At 39.4% G+C, this 25,711-nt stretch overlaps 1 protein-coding gene across 4 annotated transcripts in view; it reads right to left on the bottom strand.

The window, feature by feature from the left end:
- The window catches only part of RBMS1 (RNA binding motif single stranded interacting protein 1), a 148,799-nt gene that overhangs the window by 61,170 nt on the left and 61,918 nt on the right, over positions 1-25,711 (bottom strand). For all 4 annotated transcript variants that reach the window (XM_050899611.1, XM_050899612.1, XM_050899613.1 and 1 more), the window contains exon 2: positions 6,340-6,515. In XM_050899611.1, the coding sequence (XP_050755568.1) occupies positions 6,340-6,515 (176 nt within the window). The remainder of the gene's footprint in view (positions 1-6,339; positions 6,516-25,711) is intronic.

Raw genomic sequence — 25,711 nt, 5'->3', positions numbered from 1 at the left:
ACGCAAATGCCTCACCACAGACTGTGGAAGTCAAACCCTAACAAAAAGGAGCATTTCAGTCTCCTTGTCAGGCCTACATCTCTCCAGTGCATCTGGCAAAAGGGACGTACAAAACTGAATACTATTTCTTCTCAGCTGTAGAAATGGGATACTTACTTTTGACAGCAACCTCTTAAAAGATCATCAGCTAAGACAGAAGCTAGCAGAGCCGGTTTACATACCACACTGGCATGCAACTCCTCCTCTGGCAGTTTGTCTAGCTGGGAAACTGGGTACATCAGCTGGGCAGAACACAAGTGAGATTATCTAAATCCTGGTCCCGAGGTTACTGCAGGTGTTTCTCTGCAGCGTTGCACTGTGTTCCACACCAACACGTGGCTGCACAGGCAACACAGCACTGGCACAATCAGTTATTACATCTAGGGAACATACCTTCACCATTCTCGGTGTTATGTTTGCTCTGAAGAGCAAAATCGGATGAAAAACTGCAGTTAAGGGAAATCTACTGCAGATTATACAAAACACAAACCATGCCACAGTCCTTGAAGAAGGAATAAAGAAAAAGATGATGCTAGTACCATACAACATAGAGCTGAACATTACGAATCACATACTGCTCAACTGCTAAAGAATCTACCTCCTCCTACAACCAAATGATATTCTGTAAACCTGGTGTTATTTATTCAGAGATGTATGCAATAATACTGTTTAAAAAAATACATACATAAACCTCTAAAACAACTAATTTGTAGAGGACTTCTTTCCCCCCTAAAAAAGTAAGAACAATACATAGGCTTCTGCTCCAATATAATCGGTATTAATACTGATCTCAAAGGCAACAGTTTCAGAGACACTGATGTATCACACTTAATTATATGACATGATATCATATCCACATAATTATGAATGCAATATTTCACTGCAGCTGACAAACCATGAAAGAAAAATGCAAAAAAAAAATGGAGAATAAAGGAGAAAGGAATGAAGAGAAAATACTTTTAAAAAATTGGGGAAGTTAGCTTTGAAATCTTCTATTCCACTTTCCCTTACCCACACCATCTATCTAAAGGGGTTGTATTCACGTGCTACGGACATTTCCTTAGATTGAACTAAGCAGCAGTGACCTGCCCAGACCATTCTCCCAAAGAGTTAAATGCAAAAGATGGTCAGACTACTTCCTAAAGTCCAGACATGTCCTTTTTCTAATGAGATACGCTGAGTAAAATTAGCAGATTTCTTGCTCTTAACTGACCACAGCGGTGACATCTCCCTGCTACAGTAAACGTTTGAGCTCCAGTTCACAACTTCTCAGTCCTGAGTGTGTTTGAAGGAGACTGGAAATGGCAGCATGGGGAGAGGTCACAATTACATGGCAAGCAAACAACGCGGAAACTAATATGCTAATGGCTGTCACATGACTTAATGAAATATATCTTTCATTACGAGCAGGGAATTGAAACAACTTTTGGGTGCTCTTGCCTCAAAAGAGCGAAACATTAGTGTATGCAACTATAAAAAATAAAAGTTCCCATGCTGTGGAAACAAAGCTGTATAGCACGTCTGCCTCAAGTGTTTCAAAACGACCATTAGCCTGCCATTCGTTTTAGCTATACTTGTGTTAATGATGCTGAATATTTAGGAAGGAATCCTTAAAATACTCTCTCAACAAGATACGTGATTTCCCAATGCACATAAGCAAAGGCAGCCGCTACAAGGTTCTGTTTTTGTGTTCCAACCATCCTGGCGCAGAACAACGGTCTGTCGTGGTAATTATATCACTAACTTTGTTACCTTAAACCAGCTGTTTTCCTAATTGTAATCCCATTAAAAACCCGCATTATAACCATATGGCGATAATTTAAGAGGGAAGGCCTAAGTGAAACTGTCCAGAGCAAAAACAGGTTTCAAAAATATCATATAGACTACAAACAGCTTGATACAAGTGGCATGGTACGAGCAAACAGCCTCGAAGGGAGCACACCAAAGGGTGGGCTGGCGTGATGATTTATGCTGAACTGAATGGGGAGACCTGGGTTAAGCCTCAAAGTTTGAAATCTCACCCTGGGACTGGGGATTGTCAGGAGGATGAAGGGTCTGCTGCATCATCCTCATTCAACGATGTAAATGGCACAAAATGAGGTCTCTGAAGAAATTCAGCGTTACAGAGATGCCATGCTGCAGGCTAGCAAGTAAATCATAAGCAAGACAGTGGAAAGCACAGGGCTTTGGAACCCTGTGGCTTGGGCATAAAGGTCATCTGCATCACAGCACTCAGTGAGAGTCTGGAAAGCACCTAGAAAACGTGTCAAAGCAAGTTACAAACTCCTGACTGAATCTCCTAAGACCCAATCACCTAAGTCCCTAATCACATAAGCAGTCTCAACAATTTCAGTGAATAACTGGAATGGATTTAATCTTGTAGCTTATTTAATATCTGGATCTGACGATGCAAGAAATGACTAACAGTCACTGAATAAGAAAGTACAATTAAAGCCTAAATAATGTATTCATAAACCCAACACAACAGCTGAAGGAGGCACATCAAGCAAGTATTGACAGCCATGCCAGGGGAAGGGAGTACAATTAGGCATGGCTGAGGCTACCTCTGCTCCAGCAACCCTGTAAAATCAGCTTGTCATGGCAGAGGTTTGCCCAGTACAGCAGATCTCCCGCAATGGCCCTACATGGTTTGGGAAAAGAAACTGCACAGTGGAGCCACGCAGCTTCCTGCAGGCTTCCCCAAACTGTGCTCATCGGCTCCTTACTCGAATTTCTCCTTTCCTCTGCTCTTGTCCTTCTATTTAGCTGACCGCTCCTCTCTAGCCTCCCACAGAAAAGATAGTATCTGCGGGCCATTGCATCGATTGCTTTGCCTACCCTTACATACCTGATGGAAAGCTCTTATGGCCAGGACTGACTCACATGGTGTCCCCTTGACACTCCGGGCTCTGGTTGTGGGTTGGCTGTTACAACATCCTTGAGACAAACATAATACCTACCTTATTCTTCCCCACACTTCTGCCTCTAGCACAACTGATACGAAGAAACTTGTTTTCCCAATGCAGAACTGGAGTAGCAGGCTCAAGTTTGAATGAACTATTCAGAAACGTGGCAGCTTCATTTCCCACACAAAAGCCAATAATACTGTCTGAAAATAGCTGTACGCCCAGGTAAGCCTTCACAACAAAATTGTAATATGCTCTTTTCATCTTGGAAAAAGAGGAGAAAGCTTCACCTAATAGAAAACTAGAAAGAACCAAGCAGATGAAGGTGGAGAGCAGATCTGTAGAGACGTATATTGGCAAATTGCGCTCTTGCCAGGAAAGTACTTTTCCACAAAACTGGTGAATATTTGCTAACTGTGTTCGTAAATACTGCACAGCTGTGCTACAACAGGAAAGCAAGCCCAACACTTCTATAATTTGATAAGAGGTTTCTCTAGTGATTCACCAAAAATAATTAATCAAAATAAAAACACGGCCAAAATTAGCACTGCTAGCTGTCATGAGCAAGAACTAAAGCAAACATATTGACTAAAGCAAATAAAAGTCACTGTATAACCAGCTCCCCACACAAGAACTCTGTAGATTCTTCTACCTTGTATTCTGAGGGATTATATTGAAAGCAATATTTCTCTACAATAACCATCACTGAAAATAACTTTTCAGTAAAGTGTATATGATACAAGTCCATGACGATCAGAGGGAAAATCTGTGCAGACGGGATGTTTCTGGCATTTGTAGTGACAATGATGTTTTTCAACCATTATTTCCTCAACCCACAGGTGTTTTTCTGTCTTGTCTGACAACAGCCAAAAGATATAAACAAAAGTCAGTGACCTTTTTCTGTACATCCACTGAAAACTGCTTATTGCTAGCTAGCAAGATCATTTCTACAATATGAGCAGCCTTTCTATTCATTCTTAACATCAAGCACTCCAGTGGACACCCTCTTAGGATGGCAAGATCCACTCTATATGGGGAAAAGGAGCTAAAATTACTCTAAAGCCTCCCAGTAAAATCATAGGCATTTGGAAAGAGCTAATGAAAATATTTCAGAGATCGGGAGTAAACAGCAGTTTCTTCATCAACTTCTATGTCTCCAAGATTTTATTCTCCATTTATTTTGTATTGTCTCAGCTTAAACAACGAACATAGCAGGTTCACTTTCAAGATTATCTTGCCCTCTATGTCCCAGAAGTTTAGGCAGAATTGTAGGAAGGAAACATTTTACATCTGAAACTTTCCATAGTCTATAAAAGTGGATTACTGAGCTTCTGTGAACAAGGAGAGAGTGCTGTCATTTCTATCTTACTGTAGCATCAAGTTAGTTGCTAAGGGGCTATGTTGGCAGAGAAGCCTAAGACTCTTAATAGATTACCCAGATTTTTGAAAGATGTTCCAAGGCTAAAATTTCTGGACATCTCACTTGGTTCCTCAGCAGAAATGGAGGATTTTGAGACAGGGCCTCCTTTCCTCCCTCTCAAGCAAGACGTTTAGGAGAGAAATATCTCACAGGAAGAAATGCCACAACCTTCCAAGTCTGTAAATTCACATCAGAATTGATTTAATAACTTCATGGCTGCAGTTCTTGCCTTTTCTTTATTTGCAAAATTCACGCTGTTCCAACTACAATTACACATTGAACAGCAACAACAACAAAATCGGAATCTTTGGCTATCCAAGAGGAAAAGGACCAGTTACAGCAAAGTATTGAACATATTTTTTCTAGGATGTTCATGCATCAACGACATCTAAGACTGTGCAAACCAAAATGTCTTCAGAAAGAGATTAAGGAGCTATAGTAACCACTGCACAAATAGTAGTTACTGGGCAGCTCCAACGCAAAATAACCTCACAACTCTGTCCTAACATAACATGAGTGCGCACGCCAAGGTTTCTTCATCAGTTCAAAAGACAAAAATGGAAAGGAAAAATCCACTTCTGTAAAGCATGCATTTGCAACTAAAATTCAAGTGACAAGAGGTCATTGTCGCATGGGAAGCTGTACAAATGTTTAATTTATCAATGAATCTTTTCACAGATTGATAATGGGTTCTCTTCTCTGTAAACACCTGGATTTCATTTGCTGTTGGGAAAATGACCAAATGGAAAATTTTTGTCTTTAAAGACCTGAAAGCAAGTTGTTTTTATTGTAATACTAAGATGACTGATATGTGACTATTATCCTGAAAGTCCAAGTTTTGTTTAAAAAAGAAAAAATAAAAATTTTTCTTTATAAATTAGGCATCAGATTTTTTGCAATATTCAAAAACAAAGGTACCTCATATAAGCTGGGATCCAAGACTTACAGGTTTTCCCAGGTATTTTGCTAACTTGTGTTGCGATCTTGGGCATGTATCTTTGTATATTCCTAGTTACTTATCTGCTAAATTGAACATAAAATTACTCTGAGAATCTCAGACAGTACTGTTACATACAAATCTTAATGATTCTCCATTCATTCAGGAGAGATTTGGGTGTTTTCTTACAGGTAGTATTGAAAATTTAGCTAAGTACTTTTGATTTCAAAATAATCCAGAAAGTGCACTATGAAGTGATAAGGATTTTAAAAATTCAGCAAAACATTTAAGAAAGGTGATTTTAAACAGTGTATAAACAACATAATTGCACAGCCTCTTGACATCTGACTCACATTTGAAAGTAACTAAAAGGCATGTGCTGCTGTAAAAATGAAAAAACAAAACCAAAAACTCACACAAGCGCAAAAAACCCTCATGTTAACAACATTGCCTGAAAACCTTCTGCTAAGCCAAGTCTACCCAGAACTGCAGCCACTAGAGAAGATTCTTACTCGGATTCACTATTTCTAATCATAAATATAATTGTGCAGTAATTAATGTACAGCCAACATAAATTAGTCTGAAACCAGGATAACCATTCAAATGCACACTGTAATTTACAGTGATGCAGAACAATTACTTGAGGAGTTTGTATCAACAGATTATCTTAGTAGTGAACAGAGGAGACTCTCTATTGCAGGTTCTTAATAGCAAGTTTCACATTCAGGTGCTAATTTTCATTTATCTGTGATTTCAACAGCATCAGGCAGCAGTATGGGTGATGATAGTTTTTACTAAAGCAATGGGTTGCTTCTGTTCACCACTGTATTTCAACTTTCTTTGCTTCTCCAAAGTGCCAAACACATTCTTTTCCTTCTGATTGCCAGGGAAGTTGAAACTTGCCACTGTACTACAGCACGAGGATTTTTATTTACGAATCTGTTTTTCTTCCCTCATAATCCAAACACTCATTTTGTATACCTACTATAAGCTTTTAAGGTATGACGTTATAATTTATATTTAAGCATAGTACTTACGGTTGGCATAATTTTACCAGGTCCTGATCAGTGGTGTTTGGAGGCAGTGCTCTGATGTAAAGGTTTGTTTTACTTAATTGATCCCATCCTGAGTTGCTGCTGCTACTACTGTTGTTATTACTGCTGGTGGTGCTGGGACTAGGAGGAGCCATTGGGTGGGCTGGTACAATGGACTGCTGCAAAGGAAAAAAGCATGTTAGAGTAAACTATAGATAGCAATCACAGCATGCACATTAGCTCAGTCTACAATAGCCTGTTTGCCATTTGGAGCGCTGTGTTAAATCTGTACGTAATTACTCATGTATTTTAAATACACCTGCTTTCACACCACGTTTGCGACAGGATTCACAGGCACATTCTAATATACCCAACCACCATCTCAAGCACGCTCAATGCATGACACAGGCTCAGATTATATATAACCTCTGCTGAATATTACTCATTGGATTTTATCACTCTTCATTGTGGCATCTGATGTGAAAATGAAATAAGAGATATTGTTCCTCTAGGTTCCAGCAGGTATAAACTAAGTTTACATCACTATGAATATTTCACGTGTCAGAAATGAATTATTGCGGCAGACGACTATGCTATTTCCTTAATCTATCCAGAAATACAAAAATAATTAGAGCCTCTTTTGTATCTCTTCTGGCTTTTAGTACTTCACACAATACTGCTATTGCTTTTTTAAAGATAGAGAGGGAGCACAGACGGCTTAATTGTGTGCCTTGGCAGAACTTTTGTACTGCCACTGATCTCAATATTTGTGGATTATTTCAAGAGTGTCCAGAAAAAGACTCTGTATAATGGCAAAAAATTCAAGTTTCAAAAGGAGATAAGCACATAAACACATAAGCACTTCTACCTAGTCCTCAAGGTATCTAATGCTATTGTTCTTAAAATCGGACCCTAATGGAACGTAAAAACGTCCTAGAGAAAATCTGCAGTAGAGCAGTCTTAATCATTTGCATTAACAACAGTATAGCAGGACACTGTACAGAAAGTATTATGAACAGGTCTGTGGTGTTGTAAGAGAGGAATACTTTAACGAGTTACTAGAGAACTAAAGTTGCCAGTAAAAGTCTTGTGACTACGAGGTTTTCACTGACAAAAAGACTTGGCTGCATGCAGCCCCTTTCCTGCAAAAGCCTGAGCCTCCACAGCTCGAGCAGCTCACAGCGAAGAACTGCCCTGCGAACTGCAGAGGAAAGGCACAGGGGGGACGGGACGGGACGGGGGAGTTGAATATGAAGTGAGATGTCAGTGTAGACTCACTTGTTCCCGCCCCGGGTGCCACCCTCTTCTTTGGACTAGTACAAAGAGTTGCGTAGCCACAGCCTGAACCAAAAAAATTATCTTCCCTGATCTGGTTCACCACATGTGGTTTTGTGCTACGCAAAAGCTCTGGCTGTCACAAGGCAGGGAACAGGAATGTGTAGGCAGAGGGGAGGGGATTACAGTTTACCTCGGTTTAAAGCATCCATGAAACTACAGTCTTAATACACAAGAAAAGTGAAACGATTTTAGAGATAACCTCGGGAAATTGGAATGAAATTGTGAGTGGAAGAAAAGTACAAAGGCATGCCTCGTATCAGACACTTTATGATAATTATATGTTTCTTTTTTGTGTTTCCCTAGGAAGGTTTTGAAACCTTCCAATTCAGCATATTGCAAAGTTTATTATGCAGCAATAATAGCCTGGAACAGCAAACTGCAACACTCGCTATAAAATCAACATTGATATGTAGAAACGTTGTTGTTGCCTAATTTAATTGAACTGAAAATTACCAAAAAGAGTGAAATATATTCCTGATCATTTAACATTTCAAAACTGAATCTCAGTATTTCATTGCCATAGTGTTGGAGGTTGTTTGTTTGTTTTTAAATAAAGATTTTTAGAAACATCAAATCTCTTCCAAAAGATTTATACTTGGAGTTGAAGTGCTGATCTAGAATTTCTTCCAGGCATGATTTAAAATGGGAAAAAGATTAAACCCTCCCTCCAAGTTTGTAATGGAAACATTGACGGATTTTAACTATAGCAGCGCAAGTCAAGCTGTCAGACCATTCTGCTTCCAGTAATGCCAGGCAATTATTTTTAGGGTTACAAGCAATGCAGAATGACAGAGCAACTAGTTTCAAAACATTTTCATAACAAACTGAACAAACTTAGTCTGGCACGGTGCTAGTCTTCTCTTCAAAAAGTCTTCAGCAGAGTTCTCAAAATGCACACAGTGATCAATGCACAACTGCTATGTTCAAGGTTTTGAAATGCGCACTTCCCTCGTGCATGCATGTACAGCTGCCATAGAAGTCAACATACACATACCAGTCTTCATCTCAACTGGTCATTATTCTCATTGGAGACTAAGAGCCTCTATTCCGTTTTTCAGTATCTTTGGTTTGGTTTTGCTTTTACTTCTTACAATGTTTTTCCCTTAAAATCTTTGGTTTCCTATGGTATGAAGAAGTGGAGTTTTGTAAAATCTTGTCACCAGCTGGCCAAAGGCAGGAGAGGAAAGTGTGTGTGTGTGGAGAGAGAGCAGGAATCCTAACTCTGTCTTCCTGTGAAACACAAACACTCCATTCTGAGAAATTCAAACTTTTATTTAAACATGAAGATGCTCTAGTGCTGGTGGTCACATCCAAATATGATGGGAATGTAAATGTGATTACAGTTGTCTTCCTAAGTTTACAGACAGAAGGTTTTTCACTGCTTCCACAGAAACTCATACCTTTACGAGCCTTAAAGGCTTTAGAAAACACAGATGCTGGGCGTACTGCAGCTCTCAAACCCTGCAACCCAACGACACACAGACAACCATTAAAGGGCCAGTGACATCTTAAAGCCACACGACTTAAACACATTTTTTACATTAAAACTTAATTTTAAAATCTGAATCACTCTTTCCGCTCTGTTCCTCATTGATGACTACTTGTAAAAACTAAATTATAGAGGTCCCTCTTTTGTTCAAAGGGGCTTTTCTTTGCCAGCTGCAGTTGCTGCAAAAGGCTCGTCGGCGATGCAGAGCCTCGCTGGTGTAGCTGTGCTGGCAGAGCCTCCTACGCTGACAGCACATGCCAAGAGAAGAGTTTTTCTGCTGGTAGTTGCATCACCTCCCCAAACGACATAAGCTAAGCTGATAAAAGTTCTCTTCTGCCAGCACAGCTGCATCCACGCCTGGGGTTTTGCCAACGTATCGATGTCAGCGAGGACGTATGACTTTTTTCCACACCCCTGGCTGATACAGGGCTCACTGGCAAGACGTTCTGCAGTGGAGACCTGGCCAAAGTTTGGGGTTGTTTGTTTAGAAACAGCTTTCACAAACATTAACTGAAAGCTTTTTATAAAACCTGAAATCTATTTTGAAAAGTTCTGTTTCACAAACTGTAGTTTCTGCTGCAAATCGATATCAAAAGCTGTTCTTAAGATTTTATCATATGGACTTCACAACAGTTTGCAATAATATACATAAAAAACACATTCATTAACTTTTTAATCATTGCACCTTAAATTAAACCACTGAACACAAGTAGAGGAGGAATAAATCTAAGTAACAGACCATTATTTCTTGTGACAATATTCCTGTTCACAAGAAATATCATTTTCACACTGGTTTGCCATTTCCTCCTTAGTCTTCACTCCCAAAGGTAATTAGCAATCATTCTTTCTCCACAGCAGTTTCCTTCCTGTCATCTTCAACAAACATCTAAGCAAAAAAGGCCAGTGACAGAATAATCATCCCACAGGCTGTATGATCACCCCATCCCATTCTGCAGCCAGCTGTGAGGAGCTCCCAACACCCTCGCCTGATCTCCGAGGAACCTTCCCTCCAGCCCTCCACAGCCCGACTGCAGCAGCGGGAAAACCACAGGTACTCGTTAGGAAAAGGAAAAGCTCAGTGACGGAACAGTACCCATGGAGTGCCTTAAACCACGGAAAACTGCCTGCCTGTGTTTTCTTCTCAATATAAAACCCAAATGGGAATAATCACAAGTATTGAAAAACAACTGGAGAATATACTCATCTTTACATGAGCCATTCCTGTCTGTCTTATAAACCACTCTATGCTTAAGGACTGGAAATGAGTCAGAGCAGGATTTTGCCTGCCAAGGAGGAGGAGAAGCAGCTCTTCGCTGTCAACAGGAAAAAACCACACAAAAAAAAACACCCAACCAAAACAAAATGGAACAACCCTGAGAAATTCCTTTGACCTGGGAGTTGAGAGATACTGATCCTTGCTGCGTTCAGACTACAGAAGTCCAAGGAAAACCCAACAAGCAGAAGATAACTTGGATAACAACTGTCCCAAAACAGAGCGTGATTATTATGGTAGCAATCCATTTAAGTCTCTAACTTGGTGTTATAAAAGCATGTCTATGAAGTTATATAACATGCTAGCATTTAATTATGAGTTCCTTCACTCAGCTAAAATTCCTGATAGGAGAAGTACCATGACTTTTAACAACAGAGCTAGTTCTCACACATCTACTCTAAATTCAAACCATAAATTACAGCATACATTAACTATCTGATTTAGCCTGAACTGCTACTTGGATCATCTCAGTTTCAAAATCTTGTCACTGGTGTTTGCCTAGCTTTGTTCAGGTGATTAAGCTTCAAGTACCTGCTTACCCTGCCTGACTTTGCCTAACCTCCCTGATTTCACTAAACAGCATTTTGAAACAGCACCTTCAGTAACTGGCATTGATATAAAAATTACCATGCATTTTTGTGGATGTGTGCAACAGTGACAAAAAATACTAAATTACATTAATCTGGAAAATTTCTGGATTGAAGTAGGGGTTGATTTTTTATTTATTTATTAATCTACTTAACACATAGCTTTACGTGCGCAATGAAAGCAAGGGCTCAGGAAAATAGAAGATGCCACGTCTAGTGAAGCAAGACACTACCACACTTAGTGCACAACTTAGGAAACAGGAGATTGTTTGGAATATAATCATGTCCCAAACAGAAAGAAGAACTCCAAATGTTTAACAGAAATGACTGTTCACTGATGAAGACAGTTGCTTTATCACCTTCCTTTAGATAAGGAAGCATTAAACCTTGATCACTTAGTCTAAGCCTGCAAACTGACAGCTGTAGTGCAGATGCCATTTTGAGCGTCCTGCACTATTCTATTTCATAGTTTCCATCATCATGTCTGAAATGTTATGGCAAGCAAAACTGAATTTCTGGAGGCCTCTCCAAGTCCAATTCTCAGTGGACATGAGTCAACCAGTAGAAATAGAAAGATCTGCTGCTGCTTTATTCACATCTCCTGCCTCAGGGTAGGTTCTCCGACTGTTGTTCTTCAGTCTGTCAGCGTTTGTCACAGGAAGATTCAGCAAGTCAGCTGCTTTCTAAGCATTTTCAGGATGATACCAGCATAAAGTGTAGACAGCATCTCAGAAGCTGTCCCCCAGACTCCTGTTCAAAATCTCCTCAGAAGGGAAAAAACCCTGAGACCTGCCCCATTTTCCTCCATTGAACCACTGACCTTAACTTCTCTTTGCACAGGTAAAGAACACGGTCTCACAGTGACACTTGCAAGAGTCAACAGGACCATTCTAGCAAGGGCTGGTTTACCGCACAAGGCTGAGAACACGGATATCATGTCTCATGATCATACATATTTGCACCCGCAGGATCCAAGCCTATTCCATCTTCCTTTAGAGAGTGAAGATGGGTGTTGGTGCTCCAGCCACATGGAGCAGAAACAGCGAGGTGCTGGGAAGAGGCAGGACCCCGTGGGTGGAGGCTGGCATCAAGCAGAGACTCTCCCTGTTACGAAATATCACACACAGCCCAGGAGCACCTGGAGATCCAGCCCTGGGTTTCTCTCAAAAAGGTCTCTAAACCTTCTATATCTTGGCATGGATGAAATATGCCCAAAATATTACAGCTGGCATTACGATAATGATGGACTGCAATAAACAGGTTGAAGATCAAGTACTCAAAAAAAAAAAATCACACTGAACAGGAAAAAAAAAAGCCCCTCAGCTTTAGTTTTATTCCTTAACACATAAGTTTTAAGAGGAGCTTTGCAAGATAAAAATAGAGGGTTATGCCCTTTTTCTTGCCTGTATGTTATAGCCAAGTCCTACGAAAACTATTTTTCTAAATACAGATGACAGTCTTCTCCATACTAAAAGGAAATAAAAACATGGATGGATATCATCACATAGCTATGAAAGCAACAAAAAAGTTATTTTCACTTTGGCTTTTTTTTTAAAGCAATATTGTCTTTCTTCTCAAGTCCACTGTGTTTTAACTAATTTGAACCATCTTGCCAGTAAGAATGAGAAACGTTTCCAGCAAAATCCAGGAAAGCAGTCAATACACTTTTTTTGAGCCATTTAAGAAGCCCTTCCTTGAAATACAGAAATGCAGGAGTGAGTAGGTGCTTTTCTCAGCTTAATTTTTAGAAGATCTTCATGGAGAGCGGCTCTATCGGCAATGAAACAAGACAAAGTCTAGCATAAACCCTTTGTCACAGCTCAGATGCTCCTAACAATTTCACCCCTAGACTACTCTGATTATAACCCAAGCTCTCTCCCCACTGACAGCTATTTTGCTTCCTTTTTCTCAGGATGGTGAGAGGACAAACCACCCTTCACAGTAACATAGCATGACTAAACCTGTTCTCACCAGAAAGCAACAATTACTAACAACAGGAAGTACAGAAGTAAACCATTCCAACTTGTTACAAAATGTCACATTCCCATATTTTACAGGAGATGCAACCAATATCATTTAAATTAGACAAAAGCTTAATGCAACAGCAATCTTTTGATACTAATGAAACAAAGCTCCTAATCTATGTATTTCCTTTTTACAAAGACACTTGAAAAAGTGGGAGCATAATCCTTGCCACATTTAAGTAATCCTTGCCACAAAACCCAAGCTGATGCTACCAAACAGTTTTTTCTCCAAGAATAGGGTTTTTTTCATTATTATTATTATTACTTAAAAAAAGATCTCTAACTTGGAGACAGCAAGAGACATTGCAACAACAGCAAGCAATGGATGCAGGAAGCCCCTCCTGGTTCAGTTAGGTCTTCTAAAGTCTCAGTGATAATGAAAAACTTCAAAGTTCCCAGGAGCTCACCTACTCCATTGACTTCATCCCCTGTCAGGGATTTTTAAGTGCTCCACTGACTGACTCCCCTAGTCCAGAGACAAATAAAAGGTGCTGGATACATGAAACTAGCCACGCCACAGCACAACAGGTATCACAAAGGAGAGACAGGAGTGCTGAACTGGGCTATGTCCTGTTCCTTTGCAGATACTATCAGCCCTTCTCCCTTCTACTTGCTCATCATGAATCACAGCATCCTCCTCCCTCTCAGTTTTATACCTGGATTCCCTGAACAATCCTCTGAAACAATACATTGGTACCATGCCCAGCCGTGACAGAATTATAGACACATCTAAAGCAAAATATCTGAGTTTTAGTTTCTGAAATTTGAACAGGCTGCAGCAATCCAACAGCTAGTCTACATTAAAAGAATATAAAAAGAAAGTCAAGACGTTGAAGTACCTAAAGAAAGAGAGCTTGGTACTAAGATCTACAAGACAAAAAAGCATGTACATGTTTTTGTGGTTAGCCCTTCATTGAGCAATAGACACAAAAGAATTCACTGCCAACTTCCTTCTTGACTCTAGTAAATACGCAGACCTATTTCCTTCAGTAAAACCAGCCAAGGCTTTTGCTCAGGATCCAGAGAGAAAATGGTACTGAATCCCTAGACTATGTTAAAGTTTTTGTTCCAGCCTGAGGATTCAAGTTACAATTAGAAGAAAACACATCCATTTTCAGAGGGGCTTATCTCACATACTAATGGGTTTATGCAAGCCTCTGAAAGGTAGCAAGTCCAGCACATGACACTGAATACAAATAATAATTCCTCCCTTGCATTACACATCTGTTGGTACACGTTAATAGCAGGGTATAAAATCTTACAATGTTCTCCACAACAGGAAACATGCAAGATATCGTTGGTAGGACAAATGCTTCAACTGAAACAGCAATTAACTTAGAAACTCCTGTGTCATGCAGTAGATAAGACTAGACCAGGGATGGTCACATCAGAGCTGGCAAGTCACATACAGCTCACAAGCACTTCAATGGCAGCTCAGAAGACAGTACTCACAGACTCTAAGTCAAAAATGACTCAATAAGCTTTTTATGTCTCAGGTTGCGTGATCGGAGAGGGGCCACACTGGGTCATATGCTAGCAGGAAGGTCCTGCATAGAGGCATGGGCTGTATTTCCAGTGGAGTCCACGAAATGTCAGCGATAAGCACATGGAAGATTTCTTAGAGCACTGAATGCAGCAGCTAGGAGGTTTAAGGGGAAAAGTGCAGAAATGTAGCATTTGCATATGCCTTTCGGACAGATGACTATTCTGGTGCTTACAGTGTTAAGAGGTTCAGAGATCCCTATACTAGAAGGTCATAGTGGTCCCTTCTCACTGTATGTAGGACTCTGCTTAAGCATTCATTAAACAGGAAACTCCTACTCACTACCACCATTTAAAAACTCTTCAGGTGTCAGCCCAAAACAGATGAAAAATCAAAGCAAATAAGTATTCAGGCAATTGTTCTACTTCATGAAAGTTGTTGAATTCCCAGGACATGAAAAAACCATCCAGCCAAACTGCAGCTGGCACATATAGAATTCCCATAAATAGTTTCACTTCTCTGTCAGCCATCAAATGTCTTGTGATTTTTTTTTGTGTTGTTGTTTTTTGTTTTAAAGGGGAAGAGGAAGACTCAGGGAATTTCACAGCAGTCAGCCTAACTTCAATTTCCGGAAATATTCTGGAACGAATTATTGAACAATCAGCTTACAAGAATCTAGAAAATAACAAAATGACAAAAAAAGCAGACAGAATAGATCTGTCAAAAACAGATCCATCAAAATAATCTAATTTTCTTCACTGCCAGTGCAACCAGCTTAATGGATAAGGCAGAAGCACTGAATAACTAGAGATCTCGACTGAGACTTCTGACACTGTCCCACGTGATATTTTCATCAGCAAAATAAGGAAATATTGCCTAGATCAGCAGTTCCCTTTCTAAGGCACTCTATAGCAGAAAGCGAGGTGTGGACTGGAGTGGAGCACAAGCTAATAAACTCATTAGCTTCTCAGCATGCACTGTCATGGGAGGGGAGGAAGCAGAGCAAAAGGCACACTGAAAGGCATCATCGATCCTATCGCTTCCTCCTCCTCCCCAGTCCTCAAATTCATGATGCTTCTGAACCTTTTTGTTTTTAATCGCTGCTTAATAAGTGAAGTTACGCGAAATAAGACTGAAGAGCAGAATGTCCACTAATACTTCAGAGTAGAAAATACTGCTGTGATTCGGATAATACAAAGTTCCTATCTTTTTTTTTAGAAAGAAAAATGAAAAGCAGACATCTCCCATAATAAAAAATGCAAAGGAAAAATGGCAATTATTTTTTCTTATTCATGGAATCTGGAAACAAGTGTACTGACGTCTGAAAATAAATAATATGTATTATCCTCTTACTGCATAGTGTAACGGGAAGAAGTAACATACCAAAAGCAGCACCACCAGGTGGGACTTAAATGTATGGAAAATGAGAGACCTGGATTTATCCTGGGTATTTTTTGGCTCCCTTGTAGGAAAGTAAGAGACAGCAGGTAACCATTTCTCTAAGTGAATCCTGCAAAACTAAGCTCTGGCAGTGAGACTTTCCTGCATCATACAAGGCAGTTACTTCTGTTCAGAGGACAGATTCTTCTATTAGAAGAATGCAGATCTCCAGCTCAACTGCTATTTTGTTCACCTTTTTTGTCATTACCTGTTGCGAACTTTTACCTCCAGTGCCAACAAATGGGGGCACAGACAATATTCAATGTGATCAAAAACTTACTGTTTTAAGATATCATAAATAGAAGTACTTGAAAATGCATAGTTTTATGGGCGTAGGTAATTAAGTTTTTAATTTAATAAAGTAGTAGATATGCAATATTCATGAGGCCATCCTCTTTTCTTAACAATTAAGGATGCCATCCATCATTTTATTTTGGTGGTTAGTCCAGCTAAGTCTATATATCTCATAAAGCTGCTGTTGATGAGTCTAAGTACCATGTTAAAAAATAGCACAGTACAGACATGTAGATACTCACCTTGACTTATTCAGAGAACTGCTTGAATATCTGTATTACGAAGACTGGCAGTACAGTAAAAAAGTATGTTTGGCTAATCTTTAGTTCTTTAAAATAATAGAGAAGGAAATGTTTTCTTCTAAAAAGTTAAAAACTCTGCAGAAAAGTTTCTGAAGTATTATTTACTGTTCTTCCATATTGTATTAGACTTAAGATTTCTGATCAGCTCTTGCAAGTATTGTCTCTTACTTAAAAAGTGTCACAGGTTTCATGAAGCACATAGGAGAATGCTGCAGTTTATTTCAGCTTTTTTTAAAATTATTTTTATAGTGTTTCTTTTTTATTTTTTGTTATTATTTTCCAAACTCTTGTTTTTTCCCCAAAACTACAATTTCATCATTCGGCTCATCTGGCTATTTTATCCACCCTCCCTCCATAGACAGCAATTATAGGATAGAAACGGCACCGCATTGAAGATGCATGTCAAAAGAAGCATCTGCCTTTTTGGCAAACTCCACACTGTTGGTGGCATTGGAATTATTGCTATACCGTTTGTCACAGGGTTAGACCACAGATGGCTCTTTTGGCTGACAGGGGATCCGCTATGTCATTTTCTGTTTATTCAAGTTAAAAAATAAGTCAAAGAACTTATGCCTGACCATGTATGAGGGAGTCAATTCCTATCAAAATCCCTTTGTCTATGATTGCTGGTTCCTTATGGGCAGTATACTACACCCAGCACAGCAGCAGCACTGTTACTGTGCATCCCTCTATTCTATTTTAAAGAAGAGAATGCACATTCTTTTTGGCAAGGCCATCTTTCTGTTACGCCAGTATTTAATAGGTAGCCCTGTGCAGTATACCCCAGCCTATTCCTCCTCCTCCTGCTGCATTCTTTGACAACGTAGATGGGACAGGGCAGGCAGCTGGCTCTGGCCCATTCTTCTACATTCCTAAATCTTAATCTTTCTCTGACAGACTACACCCACTTCGCTGCAGCCAGCATCTCCAGCTGGAGGAAAGGTGGCATGTCAGAAAAAACCCTGTAGAAAAAGAAGCCAGTTTTGTAAGACTTCGTCATCAAGACTGAATCCGAATGACCCCATGAACAGGCTCTTTTGAGCTGCACAATTCATGCTTTAAAGTAGAGATCAGTTTAGATATTTTATCCTTCCTACTCAGTTTGTAAATGTTTTTCCTTTTCTAATTGTCTAACGCATTTCTGTGTCTCCAGGCCTAACTACTGTAGAGGTATCAGCAAAGAACAAGCCAGTGTAGATATACAGCACAAGTACAACACAAAGGTTATGGAAACACGGATATCAAGAAGGTCCAATTCTGTTGCTCAGCAGTTTGTTATGTGCCTATGCCAAGTTACAGTTAAACCAACTTCAGTGAGAATGGTAGCATCTTACATCACTTTCCATGGGAATGAATGACTCCTCCAGGAGCTGGACAACAGGAAAACATACTCCGAGCATCACTGCCCTTCCCAGTTACTCCACTGCACGTATTTCCATAGTCCTTTATAGTATTTGCCATAGAAGTGAGGTCAGCATGATCTGTGCTGGACTGAAAGTTCCTTTCATCTTTTTGTTGCTCACTTCTGAAATTTCAGAAAGTGCCCTTGTGGTTCTTATATTCTGCAATATCATAAAATGCAGCAGATACAATTCATTATAATCAACACATTGGAAGAGGACATACACAACATTGCTTGTAAAGTATTAAAGCAAGTCTCAAGTATAACTAGGAAAGCACATACCTAATTCAAGAAACACTAACAGCACAGATTAAATACAACTTCAGGATTTCATACCCCACTGCCTTCTATACACTGCAGTCATGTAAAAGGGAAGCGTAAGATACTTTTACAGTTATTTCAGTGCAGGTTGAAGTGACTATCAACTAAATTTCAGCAGAAATGGAACTAAGAGTTTGTGCTAAATTTGTCATGGTATTTTGACATTCAAGGAGTCCATGGCTGAGACCACATTGCTGCAAGTGGCGTATGTATATACACACACACGTAGATATATGGTCTCACACTGAACTTGCAATTCTTTATGGCAGGGTGACCACACCTCCATAAATGTGATTCTTCCCCATGGCAAAAACACCAAACTGAACAGAAGCAGCCAAGTATTATTAAATTAGCAAGGTAGCCATTTTTAGAACAAGAGCGAGATCAGTAGCAATTTTTTAAATCAGACTCATTATGTAAGACGTTATCAGTTTTCTGCATTTGCACACACCAGTCTAGTTCCACTCTCACCCAATGGTTCTGCATTCATTTACACAAGCTGAAAATCTGTCCAAGAGTTTTATACATTTAACATTGTATAAAACTGATGGACCAGAAGACACAAGTGTATAATGTTGGCAAAACTTTTCAACTTAGGGTTTTTCTATAGAGTACCAGGGAGCAAACTCTGCTTGGTTTGCACGCTGCAACACGTACACCAATTTTCTTTGGATTTTAACGAGACTTTGTGTAGCACATATGAGACGGCAAATGAAATTCCCAAAGTCTTCTAAATGACCCTTGAGGCTCTACGTGGCTTCCTAAAATAAAACGTAGAAGCTCACTTTTCATTAGAAAAGAACTGGAGTTGAACTTCATTGCTTTTAAAACGTTTGCCTCTTACATCTTTTCCCATTCGGGAGGGGAGTCTTGCAAACCCCGTGCAAACCTCAGTGCAGGCGCCTGGCTGCACTGCCCGCAGCATGGGTGTGACATGGCAGTAGTACTTACCAAACGTTTTCATTAATGCAACCGTATCAGTGCAGTTACATGTGTGCTAACAACTCCAGGACAGACAAGCTGTTAGTCGTATTCTCGTGGAAGGTGATGAATACCGCAATGCTTTAAGTATGCTTTATACTCAGCAAAAGTGATTTAAAGCAAGACCTGAGAAAGAGCTGTGTGCAGGAAGACCTGATGTTAGCGTCAAGGACAACTGTTTCTAAACTTTTGGGGCCAGTTGACTGGGGTCAGTCAACTTTTGACATTTCTCAGAGATGATCTTGCACTGTTACACAGCCATACTAAAGCCCACCACATCCATCCTTTTTGGCCAAATGCTCACTGCGGCATATTCAGAATAAGCGGCAAAAAAGATCCATCTTCTACAGATGTATGACATAATACACAGTCACACACAGGATACCCTCTGCTCTTCAGGAAAAAAGGAGTGATGTGTCGTGTCCAGAATGACACATTTCTTTTGTCTATGTAGCACATGGAGATTTACTCGTGCACAGGCACCACAGAACAAATTACAATCAGTTTAGCATGATGAAAGCAGCTATGTTTAACTCCTGGGAAAGACAGAAACAAGAACAGCTCATCCAGCCGACGAACGGTTCAGACAGATACCAAACAACACTTACCCTGTGGCTGTTATTACTACAGAAAATGCTGCTAAGATGGTACAGACAACTTAAGATGGCCCCAGCTGATCAGGAAACACTAGCAGCAGAAAAAGTAGCTTGACGAGCAGCAAGAAACTATGAATGCTTCCCTGATTTGTTATCACCATCCTGCCCCTTTGCCCTTAAGAAGTGTGTGTGTGTGTGAGTATACACACATAAAGCAGTTACATCTACGTTCTTTCAGATTCGTGTATGCCATCTACTACGAATCTTGAATTAAACTACAGGTTGTTTGAACACCAAGAACTACGACAGTATCACGCACTTTCTTTTTCCTTCCACAAGCTTTCATGACCTGTTTTCTTGAAACTATGTGCTATGAAGAGTACAAGGAAAACATTGACATTTGGACAGTTTTCTCCTGGAAAAAACAAGGAGTTCATCATTTTTGTCTCTAGACATCTCCAAATTTCTAACCTGCAACTGTAGCCTGGTTTAGCTTCCTAGAAGTTAGAGGGAAGCATTTTCTTCTCACAATTCCAGTCAGTAGACCTTTTGCTTCTCACAGTACTCTGTGATTATGCCCTCTGACACCTTTTTCTGTCTCCAGCTAGACAATTTTTATGCACAAGAGTAGAAAAAGAGCATTTACTTTGTTTCTTTAAGGATAGTTTCAGATGTTACAGTAATACACATATCACTTGTTTCATTACCAGCATACTTAATGGAGAGATCACTCCTCCAGCACCATTTGAGGAAACGGGGACTAGGATACTCCAGAACACAATGCTTAGTATAGTACAAATACTATTTAATCCCATTCAACTTGGATCAAGCATGGCTTGTTAGCATTTGCTCGGCATCAGTCTTAACAGATCCAGGCTGTTTCTAACAAAACCATTCTGTTGTTGTTTGATGAAAGCCAGTTCAGGCAGCACGTTCACCTCCATGGCCCAGAGAAGTTGACTTTAGAAGTCTGTTTAAAGCACAAAGTTGCTGAGCACCAATTTAAGAAGATCTGTGGGTGAACTCTTTTGAATTTTAAGCTGTAACAAATAGGAGCATGACACATTTAATTTAAAAGTGGTAGTTAGGGAATCTAACCAATTAGTAAATCTAATCCTCTTTATGCAAAGTTATTAAAAATGTAAATATTTCCTAAATGCAAGTGATCAAGGGTGCACAGATGAGAAGGAGTCCTTTCACACATTAAGACAATTCACCACAATACTGTGAACACAACAAATCTAGGGACTTGATGAAGCATGGCAAGAAGTTTGCTAAAATCAGCACAGCAAAATCCAGCACATGAGCCTGCTTTTATAAATAGTAGTTTGCTTCTCTTTATAAATAAGGAAACCAGTATTCCTTCAGTAGGATGAAATTCTCAAAGTTGTAAAGGTAGGCAAGATGAAAACTGAAGATTCATCCATAAAAACTAGGGTAAGATTTCCAAGGGTTGGTAACTTCTGGTGGAGCTTCCCAGTAGATGTCTAGTTGCATGTTAGGGATGATTTGTCTACACTGACCTTTGATGGTCTGAACATGGCATTGGGTCAACTAAGAACCGCACAGAAAGCTGAAATCTTTCAAACGTTATCGATAGGTTGTTTTAACATGAAAAGTCAACTCCTGATAAAGTTGTGAAGTAGAAACTGCACTTTCTGAGAGATCTAGGATGTGCAGATAGGGAAAAGGAAAAGGGCGGTATAAGGAAGTCAAAAAGCTTTAACACTGGTGGTTAGATCTGCTGGTCTGATAAGCTGGCTTTGGTGCAGAACCAAATAAAGAACAAAGATGACTTTGCTGGCCCTGCTGGCAGCTCAGCTTTCGAGCCAACCTTTCCCTCTGTTTGGCTGAGAAGACCAACGTGCAATGCAGGCAATTGCTGGCCCTGTGCGTCTCAGCCCGATCAGCTCTGCAATCTGGATTGCCCCAGAGCCACAAGCGTGAGAGAAGGCAGAAGGTACAGGGACAGGAACGATGGAGAGACATGACTGATGGCAGGCTAAGGACAACTGTGGACCCACAAACTGAGATGGTAGTTCAAGGAATAGCTTGAGCTGGCACTACTGCCAAAAGCAGCAGCCTTGCCCTCACGGCTGTTCTTTCCCCCTCCCGGTGTCTCCCCCTCGCTAAAAAAAAAAAAAAAAAAAAAGAACAAGGAAAAAAAGAAGAAAGAAAAAGGAAGTTCAGACTGCTTCTTTTACCATCTGTGCTGACTCATAAAAGTGGTAACAAAACAGCATTAGGCTGTCAAACAATCAGGAATTAAACCAACTTTGGTTTTACATACTCTAAGACAACTGCAGCAAATACATGTGGTACCTATGTCTGTAACTAAGCCTTACAAGTAAGGCAACAAGCAGCATGCACAAACCTGTCTGCTAAAACTTTGGTGAAATCCTGTGTACATACCACATGCAGCAATGCTGCTCTGGCCTTAGGGTCAGATTTTCCTTATAACCTTATCTGAAACAAACCCGAGTCAGTCTTTTCTCATTCTTTAAAGGATGATGCGTTGGTAGATGCTTATCACTTATTAGATCCAAACTCTGAAAAATTCTATTTTCTCTTTACAAATGACAATCTTTTCCAAAATCCTTGTGCATGTACTTCCAAAAAACCATGTGTACTTATGTCTGTTTTATTTATCATTTCCTGTTCTTCTTGAAATCTGGAATTTATATTTGAATAATGCAAACAGAAGAGCTATTCTAACTCACTTGCACAGTACTCAACAATTTCCCTCTCATTTTGCCTTCTAATTTGAAACTTCACTCTTGGTTTGAACCAAGAGATAAACTTTTTTTTTAAACTACAGTTTTAACTCATGCAGCTAGTTTTTAACTCTAAGAGATTTTTAATTCTGAGAAAAAAGTGGTTTTAAGTGGTTAAGAATATCATTCAGATGTCTGAAACTCAAGCAACAAGATATGACTTATTCTAAAATTAAAATGTTGGTGACTTCACAGTGCATGATAATTAATGATTCCTTTTACATCCAGAAACTCAGGTCTGAAGTTAAGTTACAAATGTTTAGCAACAGTATGCTGAGCAAATGCAGGATGCCGTTCTTTGGTGCATCTTAAAAGTTAAAGGAAGCAACACTCCAAATAGCTGCTGGGGTGAATGTCTGACTGCACAATGAATCATTTTCGTAGACACTACAGATCATTGTTAATTCTGAAATGAAAAAAATACAAGAATTAGATAACACCTAGGAAAGCTTCCAGATGTACTGCTAATACAACACTTTAAATACATGAGGAATTCAACTGCCAAGATGAACTGGTCCTGGCAGCATAGATAATAGTCTAAACTCAGACATATAAATGGTTATAGCTAAAATCACAGAAGTGATACACGTAGTGCTTACAGCAGTCACCAATATATTTAGAAGCCCGTGCAGTCAGCAGGCCATGCATAAGCACAGCTGGCACATACAACTGCGGGACCTGTGGGAGAAAGCCTCCATCTCTGGAAGGAGAAGGGACATTTCACTTGAACCATGTCTGGTGCTATGTATGGCTAGAGGTGATGAACACCATGTCAAACACTAGTCAGGAATAAACCAGTTCATTTGGGCACAGAGCCCAACTCATCCACAGCTTTAGTCATGTTCTTGTCCTTGGTACAACAATTCAGCTGAGGAATCACACCTCTGAACACATCAAAAAGTTATAAAGGAAAATACTTTTTATAAGTACACTTGGAATTGATAACTAACTAAAACACTGCAGTGAAAGTGAATCTGCCCAGCTAACAGCTAACATTTTAAGATAAATTAATCACTTGCCTCTACTTACTGCACAACTACAGTCCTGAGCAACGGCTTTCAGGTTTGTCCTACATTGCAGGCAATTTCAAGGAATTATATTTTTAATAAGAACATTCAGCTCCACTTTTCTTAGCCGCAATCCTACCTTTGCAGTTTATCAATCTGTGCAACCATTGGATGTTTAACACTAATACTCTTGGAAGTCATCATTAGTTTGCTACAACAGTCACAGCAAATTGAAGCTGAAAGACCGTGCATTGCATTTCCTAAAAGAATAAATCAAATATTTGAATTTATGCAATTTAATTGGATTTCAAAATTAAAATAGGACAACAGAATATTGGAATAAAGACTTCCCAGAGGAGAAAAAAAGACCGAGGAGTTAATTTAGTAGGAAAGATAAGGCCACAAAACCACTAAAGCTATCTAGATAAAAAAGTCTGCAAAATCTAGGCCGTGGAACTTCATGGAGTTATTCCTGTTCTGAGTAATATTTTAATGGTTGAACTCTGCCTTTCTGCACACTAGAATTCTGCTTAGAAATAAAGACAACTATTGTTAACAGAAAAACAACATCCACTCCTTTCTAAAACTAGAGTTCTAGATAGTTTTACCAGTCCAGTTTCTTGCCAAAATGAACTCTGCCATTTTTATTAATCTGGAAATATCAATAATAGTATTCACGTGAACATTCCCATAGACTATAAAGAAACTACTCACACAGTAAGTGACAGGCAGAATTTGAACACTAAGTGTTATCATTCTGAATAATCTCCTCTATCCTGAGCTTTAGAGAACAGACTTAAACATATACATCTATATATGTATGTGTGCATATATATTTAAAATATTTAGTCCTAATTACTGTAATATCTGAACAACTTCTGGATGTTAGTACATTTCTGTACAAAATCTATGGGAGGTAGGAAACTACTATTAACAAATACCTTTTGAAGAGCCAAACCTATACAATTTACCTAAGATTATCCAAGATATCATTGACAGGACAATTTGAACTTCATGTCACCATCTTAATCTCTGTACTGTCCTTGAATAAACTTTACAGGTGTGGCTGACCTGGGACTTTTATTATCACCCAAGACAACGACTCAACACAGAACTTATTTCAGGGGAGGAAGGAGGTGGAGATGGAAACCAGCTCTGAGGATTCAGTAATTTTGAAAGAGCATCGATGGAGAAGTGTCACACCAAAAAAAGGTCTTTTGATAGAAGGATAAAACACGCAGATAGGCTAGATCTTTCATTCCATCATCTTATATATTGGAATACAAAACCATACATTAATAATACTAAAACAACAATAAAGTTGCAAGTGAAACATTAAAACAGAAAGCACAAAATGGTCAGGAGCTTCAGAGCAGGGAATTCCCAACAACTCATCAGAACATGTAAAGAATGGTTACACAAAAAGCCAAAGTGCCTTTTCTAATGACTAAGCCAGTCTTCAGCCCTCAATGACTTCCCTGAGACCACAACACTCCACACCTGACAGATCTAAGAACAGTATGTTTACTGGCAATCTGACAAAGTCTGGTTCAAAAGTTAACCTGATTTTGTCACATAGCAATTAAAATATCAACATAATGCTGAAACAATGAATGACTTCCTTAACCATTTCCATCTTGCATTAACATCCATACGATCGTGGAATATTGTAACTGGGAATGGAGGCAGCTCCTAGGGCACTTCATACAACCAAAAAGCCACTGCATTCTTCTACTGGTGCCACGGTGTGCCCTAAATTTCACTAGCACCTTTAACCAACTGAAATTCTACATAATGAATTACATCTTGGTATTCTTCACCATAAAAATTACTCAAGCTTTCAAACATGCTCTATAGCTCCTCAGTACTGCAGGATACTGCCGGTTTTCTCCTTTCAAAAATTGTCCCGAATTCCGGAATGTTTACATGTATACATGTGCATTGGAAGCACTGTTGCCCTAAGACAATAAAGGAACAGTTATCATTTACCTTTTTAAGCTAAACACTGCAGAAATGCTTTTTTAAAAATCCAGTTTTGGTAAGCATTGCTCATAAGTAGCATCC

The sequence above is a fragment of the Gymnogyps californianus genome, chromosome 7 (assembly GCF_018139145.2).
Source record: "Gymnogyps californianus isolate 813 chromosome 7, ASM1813914v2, whole genome shotgun sequence".
Taxonomy (NCBI): Eukaryota; Metazoa; Chordata; class Aves; order Accipitriformes; family Cathartidae; genus Gymnogyps; species Gymnogyps californianus.
The sequence above is the reverse complement of the archived record's forward strand: the minus strand, read 5'-3'. Positions and strand labels throughout refer to the sequence as shown.